Genomic DNA, 23,390 nt, shown 5'->3' with positions numbered 1-23,390 from the left:
AGTGAAGCTATCAGGGTTCTGGCTTTTGTTAGTTGGTAAGTTTTTAATTACGTTTTCAATTTCATTGATTGATATTGGATTGTTTAGAATTTTTAGGTCATCTTTGTTCAACTTTGGTAATTCATATGTATTTAGGTATCTGTCCATTTCTTCTGTATTTTCCATCTTATTGGCATATAGCTTCTCAAAGTAGGTATTGATGATCCTCTGGATTTCTATTAGGTCTGTAGTAATTCACCCTTTTCATTCCTAATTGCATGGAGCTGGGCCGTTTCTTTCCTTTTTCTGATAAGGTTGGCTAAGGGTTTGTCAATTTTGTTTATTCTTTTGAAGAACCAACTGTTTGCTTCCTTGATTTTTTGTATCATTCTCTTATTCTGCATTGCATTGATTTCTGCCCTGATCTTTATAATTTCCTCCCTTGTATGAGTTTTGGGTTTGTCCTGCTCTTCTTTTTCTACAAGCTTGAGCTTCAGCATCAGGTTGTTTAATTGGGCTCGTTCTGTTTTCCTAATATGCATATTCATTGCTATGAATTTCCCTCATAAGACTGCTTTCATGGTGTCCCACAGATTCCGATATGTTGTATTGTCATTGTCATTTAATTGCAGGAACTGTCTGATTTCTTTAATTTCCTCTGTGACTCATTGGCTATTCATAAATGTGTTGTTCAGTTTCCATGTGTTTATGAAGTTCTTCTGGTTTATTTATTTATTTATTTATTTATTTATTTATTTATTTATTGGTGCTGGGGATCAAACTAGGGACCTTGTGCTTGCAAGGCAGGCGCTGGAACCACTGAGCTAAATCCCCGGCCCCTCTTCTGGTTTCTTTTGCTATTGATCTCCAATTTCATTGCACTATGGTCTGATATATACAAGAGTTTGATTGAGTTTTAGTATTTTGTTCTTTATTTTTTGTCTAGTTTATCTATATATTTGTGACAATGGGGTGTTGAGGTCCCCCACTACTATTTATTTTATTAGTGCTTATTTGATTTTTCATGTCCATTAGTATTTGTTTTATATAGTTGGGTGCACTACTATTTGGTGCATAGATATTTATGATTGTCATCTCTTCCTCTTGGATTCTTCCCTTTACAGGGATGTAGTGGCCTTCTCTGTCTCTCTTAATCACTGTTGGTTTGAAATCTATTTGATATGTGAAGAGGATAGCCACTCCTGCTTTTTTTGGGTTCTTGTCTCATGGAGTATTGTTTTCCACCCTTTAACTTTCAGTCTGTGTGTTTCTTTTTGACTTAAGTGTTTCTCGTATGCAGCATATTGTTGGATCTTGCTTCTTGACCCATTCCACCAGTCTATTTCTTTTGATTGGTGAATTGAGACCATTAACATTGATCATTATAACTGATACATATTGACTTACCATTGTCATGACTTTTGCATTTTGTTGGATTCTCCCCCTTCGTGTTTAATTTCTTGTTGTGCCCGATGGATTCATTCTGCTAGGCTTCCTGGGGTTGTGATCCTCATTTTCTTTTCCTACAACATTGTTTAAAATTTTCTGGAGTGCTGGTTTGGTATTCATGAAGTTCCTAAGGTACTCTTTGTCATGAAATTACCTTATTTCTCCATCAATTTTGAAGGATAGTTTTGCAGGGTACATCAATCTGGGTTGGAGCCTGTTTTCCTTTAGGGCTTGAAATGTCACTCCAAGCTCTTCTTGCCTTGGGTCCACACAGCACTCAGGAGTCCAGAATTAGGACTTGACCCATCCTATTTTGCATTCAAGCTTCTTAGACTCCAATAATCAATGTACAAAGTCAACATGCCCAATATATACGTATATCAACTGTAATTGCTAAAGCCTGAAAGGAGCCAACATAAGCAGTCATGCTTTCAAGAGGACAGTAATGTGTAGAATGCTCACAAGCCTCAACTCAAGGATGACAAAATGGGGTGTGGGGTTACCTGGAGGGACTGAAGCTAGCAAAGCCATGTGGGGCTAGTCAGTGGCAAGGGAGGGAGTGTGGCCAAGTGCAGAACATGAAGCAGGGGAGTAGCCAAGAGCAGAAGAACGGGGCAGCAAAGGAAGTGGCCTTGGGGAAGCCTCAGCCTCCTGGGGTGCATGGGGGAGGTGGGGGGAAATTATGGTGCATGGTTAAAACCTGGAAGAGGAGAGCAGAGGTGCTCCTGGTGAGTAGTCCTGATTGGAAGAAAGAACAGGAACCATTTCATTGCCATTTGCTCTTGTGCTTGCTCCCCTTATACCAAAGCTGTGTCTCATTCAGGGAAGAGGACTTAATGTTTCAAAGCTCTCTATAGCCAGAAAGAGGGAAGCCAAACTTCTGTTTCTAAGAAGGAAAAGAAGTGGTTTATTGCTTTATTTAAGGGCTGCGGGGGTCTACCTAAGTGAATGTCATTTTTGTAAAAACAGTGCATATGCATTATAAGGAAGTTTTTTAAAAACCCTCTTGCCTTGAGGGTTTGTGTTGAGAAGTCTGCTGTGATTCTGATGGGCTTTCTTTTGTATGTGAATTATTTCTTTTCTCCAATTGCTTGTAGAATTTTGTTCTGTTGGGTTTCTGGAATCTTAAGTATTATATGTCTATGTGTAGTTTTTTTTGATCAAGGCTAGTTGGAGTCCTATAAGCCTCACTTATCTGTACGTTAAGTTCTTTTCCCCTGCTTGGGAAGTTTTCTTTCACTTCTGTGAACAGTTTTTTTTTTGGTACTGGGGACTGAACTTGGGTCCTTAGCTTGCAAGGCAGGCGGTGGAACCACTGAGCTAAATCCCTGGCCCTGTGAACAGTTTTTTAATGTTGTCTGCACTCTCCCCTGTTTCTTCATTAACTCTCATCAGTCTTATGCTATTCTTCTTTGTATCATCTAGCAGCTGCTGGATTGATTTCTTGTGGTCCCTTAGTATTTTAAAGCAACTTTTCTTTTCCTGGTCAGTAATTGCAATCCTATATTCTATATAGGAAATTCTATCCTCACATTGGCTCAGTCTGCTGTGTAATCTTTCAATGGAGTTTTTAATCTCCTGGAAATCTGTTTGCATCTGTTTTATGGATTCCATTTGTTTCCTATGTTGGGATTCCATCATGTTCCTCAGATCCTCTATTTTTTTTAATCTGTGTCCTCTCTAGATTTATTAATCATGTCTTGCTCTATGGGCACAATCTTTGCTGTTATCTGAGAAATTATTTCAGATTTCATTTTTCCCAGATCCTCTTTTGTTGTTAGTTCAGGGAGTCCAGGTGGTTGAGTATCAGATTGTTCCATCTTGTTTCCCTTTGCGGTTGCCTTAGATGATCTGGAAGTCTGGTTTTGAGACTTGTTTATGTGTCTTCTCATTTCAACAGATGCAGCCTTCTGTGCCTTTGTTGAGGCAACTTTTTGCTTACCCAGTGTTCTTTGATTCTCAGCAAGCCACTGAGCAGACTTTTCACTGCTCCTCACCAGTACACTAATTCCTGGGTTCAGAATGGTGGCCTTATGGATCCCTGAGCTGACCTGTTGTCTGGGCAGGCTTTTGGCAGGGGCCTGTGCACACTTGGGATGGTATCTAGGTGTGCCTCTGGCTAGGGCCCCTGGGTACCTGTTTTCTGGGAGGGCCTTTGGCTGGGGGCTGTGCACTCCAGTTCCTGCTGAGAGAGCAAGCTTCTGGCTAGGGTCTCATGCACTTACCAATATTATTGGGGCAAACCTCTGGCTGTAGCTTGTGTGCCTGTCCAGCTGTTTTCCAGGTGGGTCTTTGGCTTGGGCAGTGTGCCTGAGCCTCTGGGGTTGGGGCGGTGCCCTGGCTGGGATCTGCTTTCAGCCAGGCTGTTCTGGTCCACACTGCTGCTCCCCCAACTAAGGTGGTCTGGTGTGCCCTTAATGCAGAGATTTTCTTCACTTTTCCAGTGGGCTTCAGTTTTCATCAAGGAGCCTCAGAGAGGCCCTCTTTCTGTTGTTCACTTCTGCTCTATCTTCTGGAGCTCAGAATAATATCCTTTATGACCCCTGCAACTCTCCTCGGCACTGGGGGGGGCTCTACTCCTCCGTGCTCAGGGCTGGTGGTACAGGGGCCCGAGATGCTCCTAACTGAAAATTTATTTTTTTATCACTACTGCTGTTCTTTTGCTGTTTTAAGAAAATATTGTTATAGTTTATCATCTTTTCATTACACTTTTGAAATATCCCTCAAAAGATACTACTTACTCTTTTCATTCTACTTTCAAATTCAGACCTCTATCCCAAAATTCTCTCCTGAGATTTAGACTCACATATCCAACTGCTTTCACAACATCTCCTCTTACATATACACCACAGGTTTATGGTACTCTGCATATCTCAAACAAATATACCTCACCTCTCATGTATATTTCTCTATTTAATTGTCTTGATTGTTGTCATTCATTCATTCACTCAGTCTTTATGGTGGAAAAATTTAGAAAAACATGGGACACTGTATTTCTTCAGTCTTTATGCTGGAAAAATTTAGAAAAACATGGGACACTGTATTTCTTTTTCTCAGTTCAGCTTGGATCTAAAGAAACTTTGTAATGAAACTACTAATGTAGACAGTGGGAAGCAATGAAAGGGCTCCCATTTATCTAGTAATGTCATGTGTATTTTAGAAAGATCCCATTGGCAAGAAAGCAGAGATGGGATGGAAACTCACCTTAGCCTATAGGTAAGAAGACCAGAGGGCTCCTTATTAAAAAAATTCTGGTGAGCACAACAATGTGGAAGTACTTAATACAGTGAGGTATACACTTAAAAATGATTGAATGATAAATGTGTTGTAAATCTCTTACCAAGATAAGCACACCATAGACATGAAGGCTTTAATTAAGTTACAGCAAAACAGACAGGCATAAGGAGATGGATGTGAAAGCTATTTAGGATACTGGGTCAAAATGATGCATGACTTTTGAGAGTAGAATGGGGCAAGTAGGCAAGGAAAGAAGGTTGACTTCTAGGTACCTGGTCTTGCTGACTAGGTAAATAGTGATGCCCTAACCAAGACAATGGGTAGGAAAAGCAGCAGATTTCTCTGGTGAGTATGCATGTGAGGATGAGTCTGTCTGACACTTAAAACAATATTGAGGTGTTGTTGAGACATATAAGTGGTGATATTTAGGTCCATGGATGTAAGAGTTTGTGTTAAAGGGAGAATTTTGGGTAGATTTTCAGTTTCTAAACAGATATTGGTTGGGTAATTCCTATGTAAGAAGTATTTTCCTGGGCCTTGATTATTCAAAGAATAGGACATAGTCCTTGCTCATAAGGAGCAGCAAGGTGGGAAAGATCTTTGTATGGTTAACTCTAAAAGATTATTTGTAAATGCTGTAATAAAAGAATAAGCATAAGCATTAAACAGCACCTAGCTTTGGTATGGAAGGAGAGAAGAGGTCTTCAAAGACTTCTTAATAATGCGTGAGTTACATATTAAAGGATGAGAAAAAATAATCACTTCAAAAATGGGAGTGGAGACAGAGCAAGGAAGGGCATTCCAGGCAGAGGAGATAACATGTGAAGGCACAGAGGCAGGAACAACTTGATGTGTATCAAGTACTACCAGTGGTATGGTTTCCTAGGATGATGAAATAAGAGAGGGAGGATACCAGGTAATGAGGGTAGACAAGTGGGTCACAAAGAGGTCTTACTCTAGCTTGCAAATGAAGCCTTTGGAATAGATAGAAATGTTTAGAGAGAGAAATAAAAAAGAGGGGTAGAAGGAGCATAGAATCAAATGAAACAAATATGTAAAAGAAACTGGCAAAAGAATTTGAGAAAGAAGTCAGATAAGTAAAAGATGGACCAAACATGGGTGCTGTAGTAGAATCCAGACAGAACTTTGAGAAAGAAGTGACTCACAAAGTTAAGTGAGTGCTTCAACATGTTCAAGGTGAAAAGTGTCCATTTGATTGACAGGAAATAATAACGTTTTTTAGTGCAATTTTAGTGGTTTGATGGAAGTAGGATTAAGCATGAGTGGAAGGTAAAGAAGTGAAGACGAAGAACAGATTTTTCTAAGAGATTGGCTAGAATATAGAGAGGACCACAGTTATATAGAGAAGAATTAAATATATTTATAGATCATGGAAAAGGAGATATGGAAAGAGACTAACATATGTGGGGAAAAAAATGAAACCTTTTTAGGAAGAATCTCAGAGGATGGAACCATAAGCATGATCTTTGAGAATATGACTGGAAAACTTTTCCTTTGAGGTTCAAAGAGGTAGGATAAATACAACTGTGGGTCATTTTGTAGGCATGGAGAAGGAAATTGACAGAAATCATGCCTGCTAGTTTCATTTTTCCCATGGAGAAGGAGACACAGGTCTCTATTGAAAGCACAGATGAGGGAAAACCACATTAAGGGTTGAATACAAGAAAGGGAGATGAGGGCTATGTAAAAAGACTGTTAGGTAGACTGATAACCTGTTACAACTAGAGTCTATAATTTTGTAGAACACTTTGACCATCATAGTTATTATAACCCTTCACCAGTTCTATATATTGGGTGTAGAGATAGGAGGGAAAATTTTAATTAGTGCTTCAGAGTTTATGACTTTTTATGGCGAGTGGGCTGAGAAAGACAAGGATGTAGCAGACTGAATGTCCTGGGGAAACAGTGATTAAGCCTAGAACTCAGATTATGTAGAGAAGAACACAGATATATAAAGGGCTTTGAGTTTAGGCAGAAAATGGAGGGAGTAATTGACTGGATCTCTTGATCTGTTGTCACTAAAAAGGGTAGAGCCAACTGTGGTGGCACTTGCCTGTCATCCTAGCACTCTAGGAGGATGAACCAGGAGGATTCCAAGTTTGAGCACAGCTAAGAAACAGGGGGTGGGAGGAGCTTGAGCCAGCCTTGGGATTTAACTCAGTGGGAAGGCCCTAGGTTCAATCCTGTGGTTGTTTTCAGAGAAGTAATTTTGATCTTAGGATTGCAGAGGTATAAATTTTCTGATCCAGAGGGAGTAACTGAGGTTGAGAAGAGGTAAAGGTTATTAGCATTCCAGAGGCAGAAGAATAAGGCAGAGTGATTACTGACAATGATGCTGAAGTTTCTCAGCGTGAATACAGAAGATAAAGTAGAAAGGAAGACACTAAACCAGATGCCTCAAATTTATACTAAATGGATGGCACTGATCGGGAGATCAGCAGAAATCATTTAAAAAGAGCAATAAAGCTGAATGATATAAACCATAAAGGAACAAGGGATTTTACATGGATGCACAAATATGAAGGTACCAATGGGGAAACAAAAGAACTATGTGTCTTATTTTATGCGTATCGAGGGAAAGACTAGTGTGCAGTAGGCAGTTGGTAGAGATGTGTCCCTTGTCAGTTTACATTTCAACTAAAATATGAATGTGATGTATTCAGTGCAGAAGTTGGGGACAGACATGAGGTATTAACAATGGAAGGAAGGTTCCAGAAAGCAGATGGAAAAGAGCTGAGATCAGAAGGAAATGGAGGAGGGAAAGAAAGATAAGAGAGAAGAAGCACAGAATTGTATGGAAGAGGACAGGTAGTTGATGGGGCTTACCCATTCCCCCATGAAGAAATTGTAACTAATGAAATAAAAAACTTCATGTTTAGTTTTAGCCATAACTAATTGAAAGATATAAATATAGATTAAGATGCACACAGATTCATATAAAATATACATATACATATTTCTGAACATATAAAGTCATGGCCATATAAATATGAACACACATATATGCTCACAAAAGTACACATAAGAAATAAGGGAATATCAAACAAGAAGAGAATGAAGTTGAGAAAAGAAGACTACCAGTCACATTTGAAAGACCAGAAAGGATTTGAAGGTGAAAAGGTAAAGGTAGAAGAAAATGGGAGAGTGGGATGAAAAGTCATGGTGAATAAAGCAGAAATAAGAATTGATAGAAAGTGGTGAGAATGAGGAGTCAAATAATAATTACACAGACAGAAAATTATCCCTAATTTTAATAGAAAATCTGTCTCCTTAGGTCTTCCATTAACAGTTTTAAGTCATCACCTTATTGATTTCCTGTATGAGGTAGTTTCAAGATGTTAAAAGAGAATTATCATGTTTTTATCATGTCTTATTTTTCCAGACTAATACTTCAAAGTCTTCAAATGGCTTTGTATATTAAAGTTGCAGACTATTCACCATCATTCATTATTCTCTGTGCATGTACTCTAGCATGCCTGGTATCTTTAAAATACTGACTCCCATATAATAATCCAGTCTGATAACTACAAAAGAAAGTGGACCTATCTTTCCCTTGATCTGGAAATTTACTTCTATCTTAATGCTGCCATGTTTCACTGGAGGTTTACACTGAGCTGTGGGCAAATGATTCATCCACTAACACTCCAGCCTGCTTTGCCTGTAAAGCCAAGCGAAGCCTTTCCTTTTTTTGGGCAGATGCAATTACTATTTCTGTATTGGCTACTTACTTTTTCATAATAAACCACTCAAAAGTTAGAGGCTTGAAACAACAGCTACTTTATTTAATCATGTCAATTTCAGCTTGGCTCAGCTGGGCAGTCTGGCTGCCAGTCTCCCCTGGAATCACCCACGCAGCTGTACTCAGCTGGAGATAGTCACATGCCTGATAGTTCTGCCTTCTGGCTGGGGCTCCCTCTTTAAGTGATATCTTATTCTCAAGTAAAGTAGTCCAGATTTTCCAACATAGTGAGCACAGGCTAGGAAGAGGATAATATTGGAATCAGTGAAGTTTCTCAAGTCCTTGTTCAGAAGCTGTAAAACATCACATTTAAAAAAAAAATGGTCAAAGTGAGTCACAACTGGCCTAGATTCAAGTGGTAGAGAAACAGATTCTTTCTCTTGACAGAAGAAGCTGCAAACATTTGTGGCTATGTTTATTCCACTATAGTATTGATCATAAATGTAAGACTTTCTATCAGATTTCCCTGGTAAATGGTAGTACATTTCCCCAGAAATTAATATCTTTTGATATCCTAAAATTTGTCTATCAAGGATAGAACCAAGGATAAGGGAGAAACCTCTCTCTTAGAGCCAACCCTACAGAGTGTATTATGTATTACTATTTAATTAGCTGTGGTTTCTCTGAATTATCCAATCACTTCTGGATCTTACTCACAAAGATATTTTTGTCTGTCAAATGACTTCTGAAATCAGGATATATTAGTTTGTCAGACATGGTGGCATGCCCCTGTAATCTCAGCATGCAGGGGGCTGAGGCAGGAGGACTGTGAGTTCAAGGACAGTCTAGATAACACTGTGAGATAATGTTGATGAAAAAGACTTTTATTAGATATTTATTATTTATCTACCAACCCTATTTAAAAATTAGAATATGAAGAATTAGAGCTATACTGTATTTCCTTGTTTACAGTATCTCTAACATAATTTTAAGTTTTTTATTTAAAAGAGTAACTTTATATAATTTACCCAGGGCTTAATTAAGACTGTAACATGCATGTCTAGATTGTCCATTGGATTCTACTTAGTCTATGGCAACAGTAGTGCAGTGGATGGTACTATTAGGAAAGTATTGTACTTAACAGAAGATAATGGAACTATTTTTCTTAAGCCCCTAACTTAACATCAAAAAGTGACTGAGATAATAGATTAAGATCAAGTTATACTTTTATTGGGTCTTTCACTTTGCCTATCAGAAGATGTTTAAATCTTATGTATGATTTCTAAGAAAACTCAACACTAGTACCAAGTCTGTGAGGCCCCACAAGGGTAGAGACAATGTATATTTTGTTCATCATTGAATACTTGGTAACTAGCAGAACAGGATTTCAAAAATCAGTAAGATCCTGTTTATAAATATATTTTATATATGATTATACATAAGCTGGGAAAAAAGAGTATTTTCATGTACATTCTAAAGGAATGCATTGAAATTTCAATGATCACCCCTAAAAGTAGGTTTTAAAATTTTTAAAGAGTTCATTTCTCAGTGTGAAGATTTATAGTAAATATTTTTATTTAGTTAAAGGTCTTTGTAGAACACTCAATGATAATTATCTGAAGAGAATAGATTTCTCCCATTTTCAATGGACAGAGTTTGTGGGGCTTGGCAGGAAAGAGGAAATTTCACTCTGAGAACAAAGCCAAGGTTATTCTTTTGCATGAGGAGAAATTTAGCTGATATGAATTACTGATTCTGAAAACCAGCATCTTCAGTTCTTTGTGATTTCATAATTTATCAGGGGAGGGAAAGAGTAGGGAGGGAAGGACAGATAGAGAGAGGAAGAGTAAGGGGGGGAGAGGGGGAGAGGGGGAGAGAGGGAGAAACAGGGGGGGAGAGAGAGAGAGAGAGAGAGAGAGAGAGAGAGAGAGAGAGGGAAAGAACTGCCATGGTGTAGACTGCTTATACACCTTGTGTGTGTAAGAGGATCAGTCAAAACTAAGCAGGCATAAAAAGGATGTGAGAAAAGGAAACTAATAATCATTTTAACTATTCTACTTAAGATTCTTTTGATTTCTAAGAATGGGAAGAGGGTATATAAAATATTTTTTTAAAAAAGGCTGTTGATTAGTGGAAATGTTCCTCTTTTTTTTCCTTATTCTGGTGTCTGTTTTGCCCCTGTTCCTAACTTCTAGGACAGTGGTGGTGAACCTATGGCACACATGTTATTTGTTTTTCTTTAAAGACAAGAGATGCTAATGTATGAATTATTTTTTTCTAAACAAAAACCTTAGTATTTAGGTTTAATTACAGTGCTGGAATTTTGCGATAAAAAGGGGGTTTTGGGTTGCAGTTTGGGCACTCAGTCTCTAAAAGGTTCACCATCACTGTTTTAGGACAATCCATAATGAACAGCTGCTTAAGATATTTGAAGGCTCATAGAAAATTGTTTTTAAATTTTTTTTTTGCCTAAAATGGACTGTTTGTTGTATCACTGTTTTATTTAAAATATCTCCACTCTTAAGAGTATCTTCTGTTAAAAATTAAGTGACAAGTTATTTCTTTCTTAAATATTGTTTTTAAAGTACAATTACATTGTCCTTAAGTCTTTTCCCTTATGGAGAACTGACCCTTGGTTTCAAGACAAGTACACAATAAGTAGGAGTCTGAAGTATAATTAATGACAGTTTTAGACATTTGGGAGTCACTGCTTCTTTCTGGAGGAAAGACATCTTTCTAAACCATCAAAATTTAGTTAAAATAACGTAACTCTGAAAAGGCAATCTGAAATTTGTGGTATATACTCAACAAAAAAATGCTTTATTTAATTACAACTGCCATCATAACAATCTATAAAGGAAATGTTCTAAAGGCCTATACCACATACAATAAACAATGGAAAAGATTTATATTTTTATCTCAAAACTAACATTCATTACAAACATTTTTGTACTTTACAGTCAAAGCATTCTGGATGCATAGAGAGACTAGGATTTCAAGTTTCTTTTTTCTTTGATTTTTGATTTTTATAGGCCTCTTGTAAATGCAATTTCCATTCTTTAATATCCATTCACTTCACAGTTAATACTTTTTGAGTACTACAGATGACTTGAAATTAAATCAGACACATTTTTCTTTCATGTGTTAAAGTGTTAGAGCTAGGGATTAATGAGCTTTATTCTCAGTACCTGGATTATTCTTTGGTAGTCAATTTAGTGACATGGGAACACATTAACTCTTTTCAGCTGACAGGGTGCTATTTACTACACTCCATTAATAATCTTATATGCACAATAATCTTAAATATGAATTATATCTACATTCAAATTTACTTACAGTGAGTAGTTCATTCATATGATTTTAGACTTAGAGCGTTTGTAATGTTAACAATACACATAGAAGCAAAGATCATAAGGCTTCCTATATTTATAGTTATTAGGATTTACAGAATTCCAGAAGCCATTATGTAAAGTCAGTAAAAACTATTCGTTTGTCTTAATTGGTAAGCAATTTCTATCTGGTTGTAAAAAGAACAGCCTCAAACTTGCCTCCTGGTAAAATCTTAAAGGATTTTCCAATACCATACAAAGCATGACATAAGAACATTGTAATTTCTTGTTATTTTTCCTTAGATTAGTTTAAGTTTGGGTAATATGCAGTATCTACCTTGGTATGTGTTGTGTTATTCTTTTGAATAAATCACCTAGACAGCATTAATGAACAGTCGCTGTAAATCTTTGCTAATTGGTCATTTCATCCTGTGCTTTTGAAAATAAAATAATTAGTAAAATTCTCCCTACATTTTCCTTTCACCTGCTTAGATCTGGGCTTTTAAATATTCACACACTAAGCTGGTTCAGACAGTTCTTCCCAGTTTGAATGCCATCAGCTCAGGAATTCTCCGCTGTTTGCCCAGTGCAGGAGTTACATATTGCCTTTTGAAGAATGGCACCTCACACTGCAGCCTTGACATTTGGCCTATCTTTGAATGGCTTGAGATACAGCTCTTAAAAATAATCTTTATGATTCAGAATAACTTTGGACATTCTGACTTTTAGCACCAAACTCCACAGAAAGAGTTTAATTATGTGGGAAATGGGGTTATATAATCTAAATTGCTATCATTCCAGAGAAATTCTCATGGGTATTTCTATTATTCCCACAGAAGAATCCATAGAAGCCTTTCTCTTCTTTGGCAGTTCAGTTTCTGGAAGCCAGTTTTGATGAATTTTATATCTGCCACCTGGCAATACTGTTCTTAAATTCAACTTAATATTTTTTCTCATAAGTTTGTAAGTTAGGGTTACACAAAAAGAAAATGAAATTAGTTCTTAGCACTGAACTAAAGACATTCTATTAATGGCACTGTGTTGTTCTTATCTCTTAGGCAGAAAACCTTAAAATACTAACTTCTCTACCCTTCACTGCTTTGGTCACCAAATCATATTTTCTCTCTAGTGTTTCTGATAGGAATCTCTCCTATTCTCAGCTCTACCAGTGGACAGCAGCACACAGCTGTCTATCTTATATTATTATAATCACTTTTTAGCCAGTACTTTTCCTCTACCACTAACCAGTGTCAATCATCTGATGCTAAGGGGCAGACTGATGTTCCTAAAATGCTATTCTCATTAAGCAATCATTGTTGCTTTAAAAACTCCACTATGACTTACTTTTCCCTATCACATGAGTCTAAACATCTGTGCATACTTTGAAGGCTGTCAGTAATACAGCCAAGCCTTGCCTATTTGAGGCCATTCCACAGGAACCTCTGCTCCTGCCAGGCTGACTTCTGATGTCTCCTCTCAAATTACAGTTGCACTTGGGGCTCTGCCTCACTTATGCTGCTGCTCTCATCTTTATTAACCTCTCTTCTTTCCTTTCTGCTCATTTATATCTCACCCGTTCTCCAGGGCCCAATTCATTTTTCTTGGAGCCTTTCTTCTCTTGTGCTATCTGTACTGAACAACAAACAGGTTATTCTGCACCAGTCTATTCTATGAAACAGTAAATGAATGAGGAAGACTACTAGATTCTTTTTAACTCCATGATTCTACTTGCCAGAATCTGTGTCCTCTTCAAATATTTAGAGTACGTACTGTACAGTATGTTCAATGTAGCAGTATCTGAAAAAAATCTAAATGCCAATGCTATAAACTTCTTGTTTATAGGGAAGTATAGCATACCTTTAAAATATCTCACCAAGTTTAATACAGTGCTAATAAATGATGCAATGTTTTTGACGAGCTTTCTCAATATCTTGTCATAACAGTAGCAGAGATGAAAATAAAACCCAAATTTATTGCTTTTCTTTTTCTTCCACTGGTCCATGTCTTCCACTAAATCCCTTCTTTCCAAAAAGTGATAAAATATTCTTAATTCCATACAGCAAGTAGTCAGCCTAAGGAAAAAACCTTCTGTATTTATGCTTACCATGAGATAGCCAGGAGAAAAAGTGTTGCAAACTGTAATCAACAAATGGAAAGAGTTCATCTTATTCACAATTGTCATCTTGTTGCCAAAAAACCCCTTCCAAATGGTAATGCTTGTAAGGCTATGTTCATACACTCAAACATTTAAATAATTCACATTAATTTGTCAAAAGTGCTGGTCCATTATGCTGACATGCTTACTGAGCAGAGATGATTTATTATCCTGAAGCAAGTTATTAACTCTTTCCTAACCTTTCTCAATCTACTCAGATAACTTCTGGGCAGTCCTTTGACGGGACACACACTCTGCCCCTTCTGCCTACCCATTATTCTGCTCTGTTATGGACCAGTATCTTTGAGGTTATAAAATAACATTAAAATATAAGAAAGTGTAGGAATTTTTGAATAAATTTTCTCACTACTTGTACCACACATACAGATATATGTATTATAGTTTAAAATTTAGACATTCTTACCATAGAAAGTATTTATGATAGTATATTTTATAATTAGAGACAAAATAAAATATTAGTATAAAAAAACCTTCACTCTATTTTTCTTTTCCATATTCTGAGAGTTAAAAAAAAAACTACAGCTTTTAATGGTATTTTTATAAATAGCCTCGTTGTGCTTCCTTTCTCTGCCTCCCTCCCTTCCTCCCTTCTTCCCTTCCTCTCTTCCTCTCTTTTCTCTCCCTCACTTCTCTCCCTCTCTCCCTCTTTTTGTGCTATGGATTGAACCCAGGGCTTTGCACATACTAAGCACATACTCTATCACTGAGCTACATCCCTAGCCCCTTTTCTAACAATTGTAATTACTCTTTAGTGCACAACAATTTCACTTTCATAAATTTGTACCTTCTGTAATAATTGCAGATATGGACAAATATGCACTTGCAAGCATGTTCACTGCAGTGGTATTTCAAAACAACTAACCAGTAACAATAAATTAGTTAAATAAGTGATAGCACAACTATATAAGCGATTTAAAGCTCTTTAAATTAGTGAAAGAATAGACATAATGAAATAAATACATCATTTTTCAAAGACATGTCATAATACATCAGGTGATACAATTAGTTTATAAAATTGTACTTAATGTATGAAAATATTTTATAAATACGTTGTTGCTTAGCTAATTTTGAAATCTAAGATTAATTTATATTGCTTTAGTAATCTGCAAAATACACATAGTAAATAAAATAAGTATTTCTATATATTTATCCAATCAAAATGTTATTTGATATTTCTCTAAATCAAGATAAACATGTATACATAACTATTAAAAGTAAAAAGCAAGCGTGTATTTAAAAGAGAAAAATGCAACCATTTTTTTACTCTTTTCATTCTCCCTTAATTTTTGCTGATCTTCCCACAGGTTTCAGGATCTTATAAACCTGAGAAAAAAATGAAGTTTAAAATTTATATATGGCTGTGGGATTTATGTGAAGTATATATGCTATCTAGGTTTTATAATTTTACTTTTTTTCATTAATTAAAAAATTTTACTTCTTAATAGCTAGAAATTCCCCAGAAGGAAAGGACATATGGTTCACAAATAGGAAAGAACTACTTACTTCATTTTTTAAAACATAATAAATCAAGATCTTAAAAATCTTCTAAGTCAATAGTATTTAGAATATTTTAAAAATTATTTGAACTGAAAGAGACAGGTTTCCTTTTACAGTCAAGGCTATCTCAGGTGCTTTGTTTTAATCTCCCACACCCAAATGAATCCAGTCTAGCACTGGAGAGTTCAGACCTCTCATCATGTTTTGATCCTGTTTGTTTTATCCTTGAAGGATGTTTGCTTTGGAAGAGGAGATTTATGGCTGAAGAACTATGACTAAATAGCTTATTTGCTAAGATAAACTAATCTGAATTGGCATTAAAGTATGAAAACTATTATCTTCTGGACTTCTAATTAATAAAAACAACTCCTTATTTAAAGAAAAAAGTACACAAAGATCATTTAAAAATAATTTAAATGGTTTTTAGGTAATCAGAAATAATAATAAAAATAAACCTTAAAGAACCAACTCAAAAGAAGGCAAGCTGCCTTATTTATCATAAAATACTGCAATTTGACAAATAAACCCAACACTATAAAAGAAATAAAATATTGTTAAAAATAACATGAGAAAAGTTATATGCAGCAAAAATGCTTACAGTATATATAATAAAAACCAATTTATTTACTATTCAAAGAGTTCTTACAAATCAATAAAAATTCACAGTAGATTATAAAAACGGAAAAAGGCCATCAAGAGGAAGTTCACATAAAAAGGAAAACATATTATCAATATGAATATAAAAATGGTTAAGCTTATTTTTAAAGAAATACATACTAAAATGAAACACAATTTTTCATCTGTCAGACTGGAAGTTGACTACTTACTAAATAGGGCAAAGGCTTGGGGAAGTAAAGAGTCTTACAGATTACTAGTTGTTTGTGTGAGTTCTTTTTTCTTTTTTAAAAGAACAATTTGGCAATATTTAAAATTCAAAATCACATATTTTCCAAATCTTAAATTTCAGTTCTTAGAATTTATCCTATAGAGCATCAAAAGAAGTATACAAAAATATGCTTGAGGAAGGCTGTTCACTTATACTATCACTTATAACAGTAAATTAAAAAAATTCCAAGGCTGAGGATGTAGCTCAGCATCACAGTGCCTGCCTAGCAAGAGTGAGGCCCTGAGTTTGATTCCTGTAACAACAAAAAAAAGAATCCAAGTTCTTTTCTTGCAGAACTTGCACTCTAGTCTATAAAAGGTATTATGTATAGAGTAATTTTTTTAAGATTCAAATTATATTTTTTGTTTTATTTTGGTTCTGGTGCTGGGATTAACCCAGGGTGCTGTAAATGCTAAACATGCAAACAACCACTGGACTACAAATACCACACACCCTTCATATTGTATGTTTACAATATTTTACTGTATATTGATCAGAAATTAATAGTGCTTATAGTTCTGAAAGTCTCTAGAAGTGATGGTTAATCTTGATTGTCAACTTGATTGGCTTGAGAGAGGCCTAAGAGATTAGTGAAACACACTTCTAGGTGTGTCTGGGTGAGTCCTGGGAGCGTGACCTTGGGGATTGTGTCTGCTCCCTGGCTCCCCTCACTCTGCCTCTTTCCTGATCTGTTTCCTGGGTGCCACAAGGTAAGCAGCTTTTTTCTACCACTGCCTTCCACCATGGTGTTTCTGCCTTGGAGCCAGCCCATCATGAAATGAGACTTCTGAAACTGTGAGGTAAAACAAACCTTTCCTCCTGTTCATCGTGTATGTCAAGCATATGTTCTGTCAGGCATTTTGGTTCAGCAACACAGAGGTGGCTAAGACATTAGGGAAGCCGATATCTTTGAAGAGGCTGAAATTTCAGTTATTTTTTTTCTAGTACTATGAAGATTCACACATTTGCCTTATCTTTGTTGGGCACATAGTATAAATTATTACTTGTGAATTGGCAAAGTGCTTCACAAAAACAGAGATTATATTCACTAAATTGTAAAGAATGAAATTGTGGGGAGGGGTCAAAATATCTCTGTTTTGGTTTCAATGAGGAATCACAGCTCTAAATAATTTTAACTGTCAGTATCTTGTGTTCTCCTTTGGTAGTTCATCCCTCAAAAGCTACTTAGGGCCTGTAATAAAAAGATCTTTTTCTTATTTTGAGCAGGGCAAGCACTCTATCACCGAGGCCCATGTCAAGCCTTCTAAGGACATCTTTTGCAGAGAAAATTACAAATGCATCTTTCAGAAAAGTCTTTGTTGGCATTTGACTTTTTACTTAACCCAACTAAGAAGTGAATATGCACCTTATTAAAAAGAAAATCTGACTAACTTCTGAAATTCTGGAGAAAAATTAACAGCCATGAAATAAAGTTTTGGAAAATGGTGAAATACTGTAAGAAGCTCCCAGTTTCATAGATCATCATAATAAACTTGGCCTGGTCTACAAAGTTACTACATCAAACAGTATTATAAAGTACTATATAAACCACTACCCTGACCAGAGGGGGCTTGATATGAGCTTAGAGAGGCTAACATTTTGTTGTTATTAAAATTTATGTTCTAGAAATGCAGCTGAACTGAGATTTGCCTTGTGGTACCCCAGTGGTGGGTTTGGGAAGATGCTGTCTTCTTTAGTCCAGGCTGTGAGATGGAGAAAGCTCCAGCCCACTTCAGCTGCCCCCACCCTGAGGCCTTCTGCAGTAAACAAGGTAAGACAGGTTCTTAAGCCTAAGCGGGCAGGTTTGCAAGTCAGTGTCTGAACCAGGCTGTACAGAGTCATCCCTACACTGTGGCATACACAAACAAAAGGAGATTCTGATGATGAAGTTGTTCAAGGTGAAATCAGAATGTTCATCAGAAGAGAGAACAGCGGAGATTTTAGGATCAGAGATGGACTATGTTGAAAACAAACTATCCCGTGAGTTTGCTTCTATAAATCAAACATCAAAGGAACTTGCGGCTGTGGAGAAAACTTTTAGTGTTTGAAACCTCAGGACTCCTCTGGCTATAAACTCCAGGAAAGTTCATGGAAGCATTGGAGTTTACTGAGGACATTGTGTGACTGTTATGTGCTTAAGGTTTAGAATGTGTGGCAGCCTTGTGGGGAAAATAACCTGGTGCATTTTGCAAATGAAGCCAGTGAGTTAGATTCCAGAAGAAATGGTATTTTGGTATTTGTATTTTCTGTAGGAGGCAGAAAATGAGAAGCCATTGCCCTCTTTGGATCACTGTTCTATAAAGGAAAAAAAATCCTGCCCTGCACTTAACTCTTTTGCATCCTTTCTGTTAGAACCAGTTTCATGAAAACTGCCTTCCTGGTAAGAGTTCAGGAAATGAGTTAGAAGGAATGTACTCATTAGATCTCCTTCCCTTCTGTCCCCTCCCCTCCCCTCTCCTCTCCTTCCTTCTTTCTCTTTCTCTCTTTCAGACACGTTCTTGCTATGTTGCCCCAAGGCTGGCCTCAAACTTACAATCCTTCTGTCTCAGACTCCCAAGTCACTGGAATTACAAGTGTGCATCACTGCACCTAACTTGACATGATCTTTTTACATTTTTTTCAAAATGTCATTATTAGATACCTATTTGTGTATCCTTCAATGGTGCCAAGTAAAGATTTCCTTGAACTAGTTAGTACAGAGTAGTTCTCAGTAATGGTATCAAAAAGAGAGAAATGTTTCACCTTGGATTTTTTCCCCAAATAATTTATTTTGCTATTCTACAAATCTCTTCAAAATGGAGCTGACTTAGATCATTTTAATTGGAAAACCTCTTAAAAGCCATGTAGCCCACCCATGCATGTCATTTTATGTGAGGAAATACAAGCCCAGGAGAGCTGGAGAGCTTTTGTTAACACCACTCTGTGGGGCAGGAGAGAGGGGCCACTATACCTGCCTCTCCCTATCCACATTGGTGACACGTGCTCTGCACTCCAAGGCAGTCAGTGAAGGTAAATGGTGGTCTGGTTTTTTCACCTGGTCAACATTTTAATAGTTTCTCTGTAATCTGATGGAGATCATATTAGTTTTATTTTGAGCAGGAACAAGCCTACAATGACTCCTTTGAGCACAGCAGTAGTAATGAAGCAGAACACGGGCTCTTTTCTTAAAATTTTCAATACACATATACTTTGTGGTTCCTAAGTCCAGCTGCTAAAATTTTAAAACAATATTTTAACCTAACATTTTTATTTAATCTAACACCAACTTTTCTTTCTTTTTTTTTTTTTTTTGGTACCGGGGATCCAACTCAGGATCTTGTGTTTGCAAGGCAGGTGTGGGTACCACTGAGGTAAAAGCCCAGGCCTCCAACTTTTCTTTATAAAGTGCTTCCTTTCGTTGCTTAGTTTATTGATTCCTGGGGTTGACATACTATGTGAGATGACATACATACTTTTGTGAAAGTTGATTCTTATGAATTACAGTAGCTGAATTCCTTTGTTTGTCCTGTTTAACAGATATCTGGACCAAATAATCTACAGCACTAATTTTATGTGAATTTATCATGAATATAATTATTGATTCACTCATACTTTGCACATAGACACTGAGTTAACAATTAAAATTTGGCCTCTTAAAAATAAAACTCGGGCCAGGGATTTAGCTTAGTGGTTCTGCCGCCTGCCTCACAAGCGCAAGGTCTAGAGTTCTATTCCGGGTACCAAACCAAACAAAAACAAAACCTCATGTTTTAAAAGTATTTATCACGTTTTTGTGATTCTTCTGTCCATATAACTTAAGTAACTTTTTCTTTTTTGGTACTGGGGATGGAACTCAGGACCTCACATTTGCGCTGTGCCACTCAGCTACAACCTGGCCCTCAACTTAAGTAACTTTTGATATGCTGTAATCTCTCAGAAATACTGTGACAAGGAAGCCCAGGAATACCCTTTTCCCACTGATACTCTCCAGCCTTAAAGCATGCTCAATACAACATAAAAGAGGAATAGATATAACTGAGATTCTTCCTCTTAATTTCAGCGATTGATATTATAGGTACCACATAAAATTTCCATTGGGTATCTTTATTGTTAATTTATCAGATCTCATTATATTTTTATGGAACAGTATGCTATATTCATAATCCTTTAATGTAAAAAGTCTAGAAAGCTCTGAAAAATCACAAGTATTTTTATAAGTTTGCTGCAAACTCCTCTAGAGGTAAAACATGATCTGATTTAGGGCAACAATTCAGATGTGTCATTACATTTGTCTGATTACCAGGTGCTTCTCCAGAACAACTGAAGGTATTATGTAATAAAGGGACTGTACACCATGGTTTCTGTATAATCCTGTATTTGGAAAATTTTGAAACACATCCAGCATATACAAAAGATATTTAAATGAAGGTTATGGATCTGATTAGATTCTACATTATTCAATAGGTGAATAAAACTATGCATATACTATATCAAATTCAGTATTTAAAAATTATTTTTGAGGGGCTAATCTTCAATTTTAGAATTTTTTCCTATGGGATATTATAATAGTCAATTAAGATACCTAACAATACAAAGATAACTAACAATACAAAGATTTAATGATGCATATGTTTTTCACATCTAGACAACCTTTTCTGACTCATCCAAATCTGAGACAAGTGTTCTTAAGTGTCCCCACAGTGCCACACACTTCTCCTGTTATGATTGCTGTACATTTGTTGATGTCTCCTGCTAGACTGTAAGCTCAGCGATAGCAGGTGCTGCTGCCTTGAATTTTATTCACCAGTAATTCCCAATGTCTACCTCAGTGCTTGGTGTATTGTACTTACTTGATTAAGATAGTAATTGAATTGGAGAAGGAAAGAAATAAGGAATTTTCTAAGTGCCTTCACATAATTTAAGAATCTATCATTGTCAGAATGTGCATGCTTATTGGTACTTAATTTTGGCTCAAGCTGTGGTTTCTTTAGAAGTTTTGACCCTCCCATGACCTTTGGTTTCTTTAGCCAGGATCTTGTAGATTTTCAGAGATTTGTGATGGTGTCCCAAGGTTAGACTGTGATTGTGCATTTGCCTACAAATGTCACTGCTCATGAAACAATATCATTAACTGATTGTCTTACAGACCACCAATATCCAGCTACCCAAGGTCCAATACATGTAGCTTAACTTTTTATAAGCTTTGTGGAAGGCAGCTTCTGACATGGCTCCTAGTGATTCCTGCCTGATGGTGATGCCATTGTGTAACACCTCTCCCTTTGGTGTGGTCTACATCTAATGAACAAAATATGGTGAAAGTGATGGGGATGTTATATCTGTAATTAGTTTATAAACAATGAGTCCATTGTGTGTATCTCTCTCTTATTCTTTTTTTTTTGTACTGGGGATTAAACCCATCTTTGGACTAAGGTACATCTCCAGCCCCTTTTCATTTTGAGACAGGGTCTTTGTAAGTCACTAAATTGCCCTAGGTGAAGCTTGAACTTGAGATTCTCTTGCCTCACCCCCCAGAGTGCTGGTAGGGATTATAGGCATGTGACACCATGCTTAGCACTCTTACGCCTTTATTTATTCTGATTAAGCCAGCATTGTGTTGTAAGAGGACCACACAGCAAAGAACCAGAGGAGGCTGTGAGGGCATGAAGCCTTAGCCTGAAAGCCTGTCAGGAACTAAATTCTGACAACAGTCATGCGAGTCACCTACAAAGCAAATCTTCCCGGAGATGACTGCAGCCTCAGTGAAAGGCTCAAGAGCCAGAGGATTCAGCTAAGCTGCACTGAGATTTCTGACCCATAGAAGCTGTGAAATAAAATGTTTAAAAATGTTTTAAATCCATTATTTTTGAGGTAATTTGTTATACAGCAATAAATAACAAAACTAATATAAACTTAAAAGCAAAACATTTTTACCTTGAAAATATAAAATTATAGTCTCAAATTATATACTTGTCTGCTTAAAATGCATCCTTTATATCTTTCATTATAATACAAGTTCATTATTAGTAGGAAATACATATGGCAAAGAAGATTCTGGCACAAAAATAATTGACATCTAAGTGTAACAGTTTTAAAATCTACACTGAATTCTGGCACAATGATCCAATGAAAACTTTTCGGTAAAAATGATCTATTGGAAAGAAAAATAGATTTACTAAATACTGAGTCGAGGGCCGGGGATTTAGCTCTGTGGTTTCGCTGCCTGCTGCGCAAGCTCAAGAACCCGAGTTCGATCCCTGGTACCAAAAAAAAAAGAAAAAGAAAGAAAATACTGAGTCCATCCCATGTATTGTCAACATCAAACACATCACAGAATATCATCGGGCATCTTCATGTAGTCTAATGGTAAGGTTATCAGGCAAGAGAATTGAAGCTTTATCCTCTTTTCACTGAAATGTTTACAATAAATATGTTACCATAAATCTCAAATATTTTTGTAAGTGACCCTGTTAAGAATTCTGAAGGATTATTTGTTATAAATTTAACAGATAATTGAGAATCTAATATATCAAGGGGACGCCCTTAGATGTCTTACATACTATTTAGATTCAACCTGTTGAAAACATTATTTCATTTTAACTCTGTTCTTCCTCTAATCTTCCCCACCTCAATAAATGGTGTCTCTATCTATCAGGTTATGTAAAACAGGTATCTGGGACCTCTATTTGACACTGTACATCAATGTAGGAACTCTTCCACTCAAATACCTCTCAAGTCTCACCACTTCTTTCCATCGCCAATGACATCCCTGATCCAAGTCATCACAGTTTCCCTCACCAGGGGTACAGCTTCTGAGTAGGTCTTTCTGATTCATGCTCATCCCATTGTAATTATCCTCTATCCAGCAGTCAGAGTTAATCTTTCATAGACATAAATCAGCATATGTTCCCTGATAAAAACCCATCAAGAAATTCCATTGCACATAAGATAAAAAGTGGAGAACAGGTGCTTCTGGTGGCACACACCTAAAACCCCAGCTACTCAGGAGGCAGGGGTAGTAAGATCACAAATTTGAGGCCAGTCTGGGCAACTTAGCAAGACCCACTTCCAAAATTAAATTTTAAATGGGTTGGGGATGTAGCCGAAGTAGAGTGTTTTGTAATAGGTGCAAGGCCTTAGGTTTAATCCTCAGTAAAGAAG

At 36.6% G+C, this 23,390-nt stretch overlaps 1 protein-coding gene and 1 pseudogene across 12 annotated transcripts in view; one reads left to right on the top strand and one right to left on the bottom strand.

Moving 5' to 3' along the window:
• Mipol1 (mirror-image polydactyly 1) overlaps nt 1-23,390 on the bottom strand; it is a 277,529-nt gene that overhangs the window by 30,219 nt on the left and 223,920 nt on the right. For 5 of the 11 annotated variants that reach the window (XM_087208007.1, XM_087208004.1, XM_087208008.1 and 2 more), the window contains one exon: nt 11,165-13,766. The exons of 3 other annotated variants lie outside the window; for them this stretch is intronic. In XM_087208007.1, coding sequence (XP_087064133.1) covers nt 13,394-13,766 — 373 coding nt within the window. In that variant the 3' untranslated portion in view covers nt 11,165-13,393. Of the gene's footprint in view, nt 1-8,447; nt 8,719-11,164; nt 13,767-15,162; nt 15,194-23,390 lie in introns of those variants that run through there. 3 more of the 11 variants (XM_087208005.1, XM_087208015.1, XM_087208014.1) reach the window with 3 other exon arrangements.
• On the top strand, nt 17,080-21,186 carry LOC101706407 (iron-sulfur cluster assembly 1 homolog, mitochondrial pseudogene; annotated as a pseudogene). Its single transcript, XR_015450060.1, has one exon. The product of XR_015450060.1 is annotated as an iron-sulfur cluster assembly 1 homolog, mitochondrial pseudogene (transcript).

The sequence above is a fragment of the Heterocephalus glaber genome, unplaced genomic scaffold, assembly GCF_053883595.1.
Source record: "Heterocephalus glaber isolate CG9 unplaced genomic scaffold, H.glaber_assembly_v1.0 deba00000901, whole genome shotgun sequence".
Lineage (NCBI taxonomy): Eukaryota > Metazoa > Chordata > Mammalia > Rodentia > Bathyergidae > Heterocephalus > Heterocephalus glaber.
The sequence above is the reverse complement of the archived record's forward strand: the minus strand, read 5'-3'. Positions and strand labels throughout refer to the sequence as shown.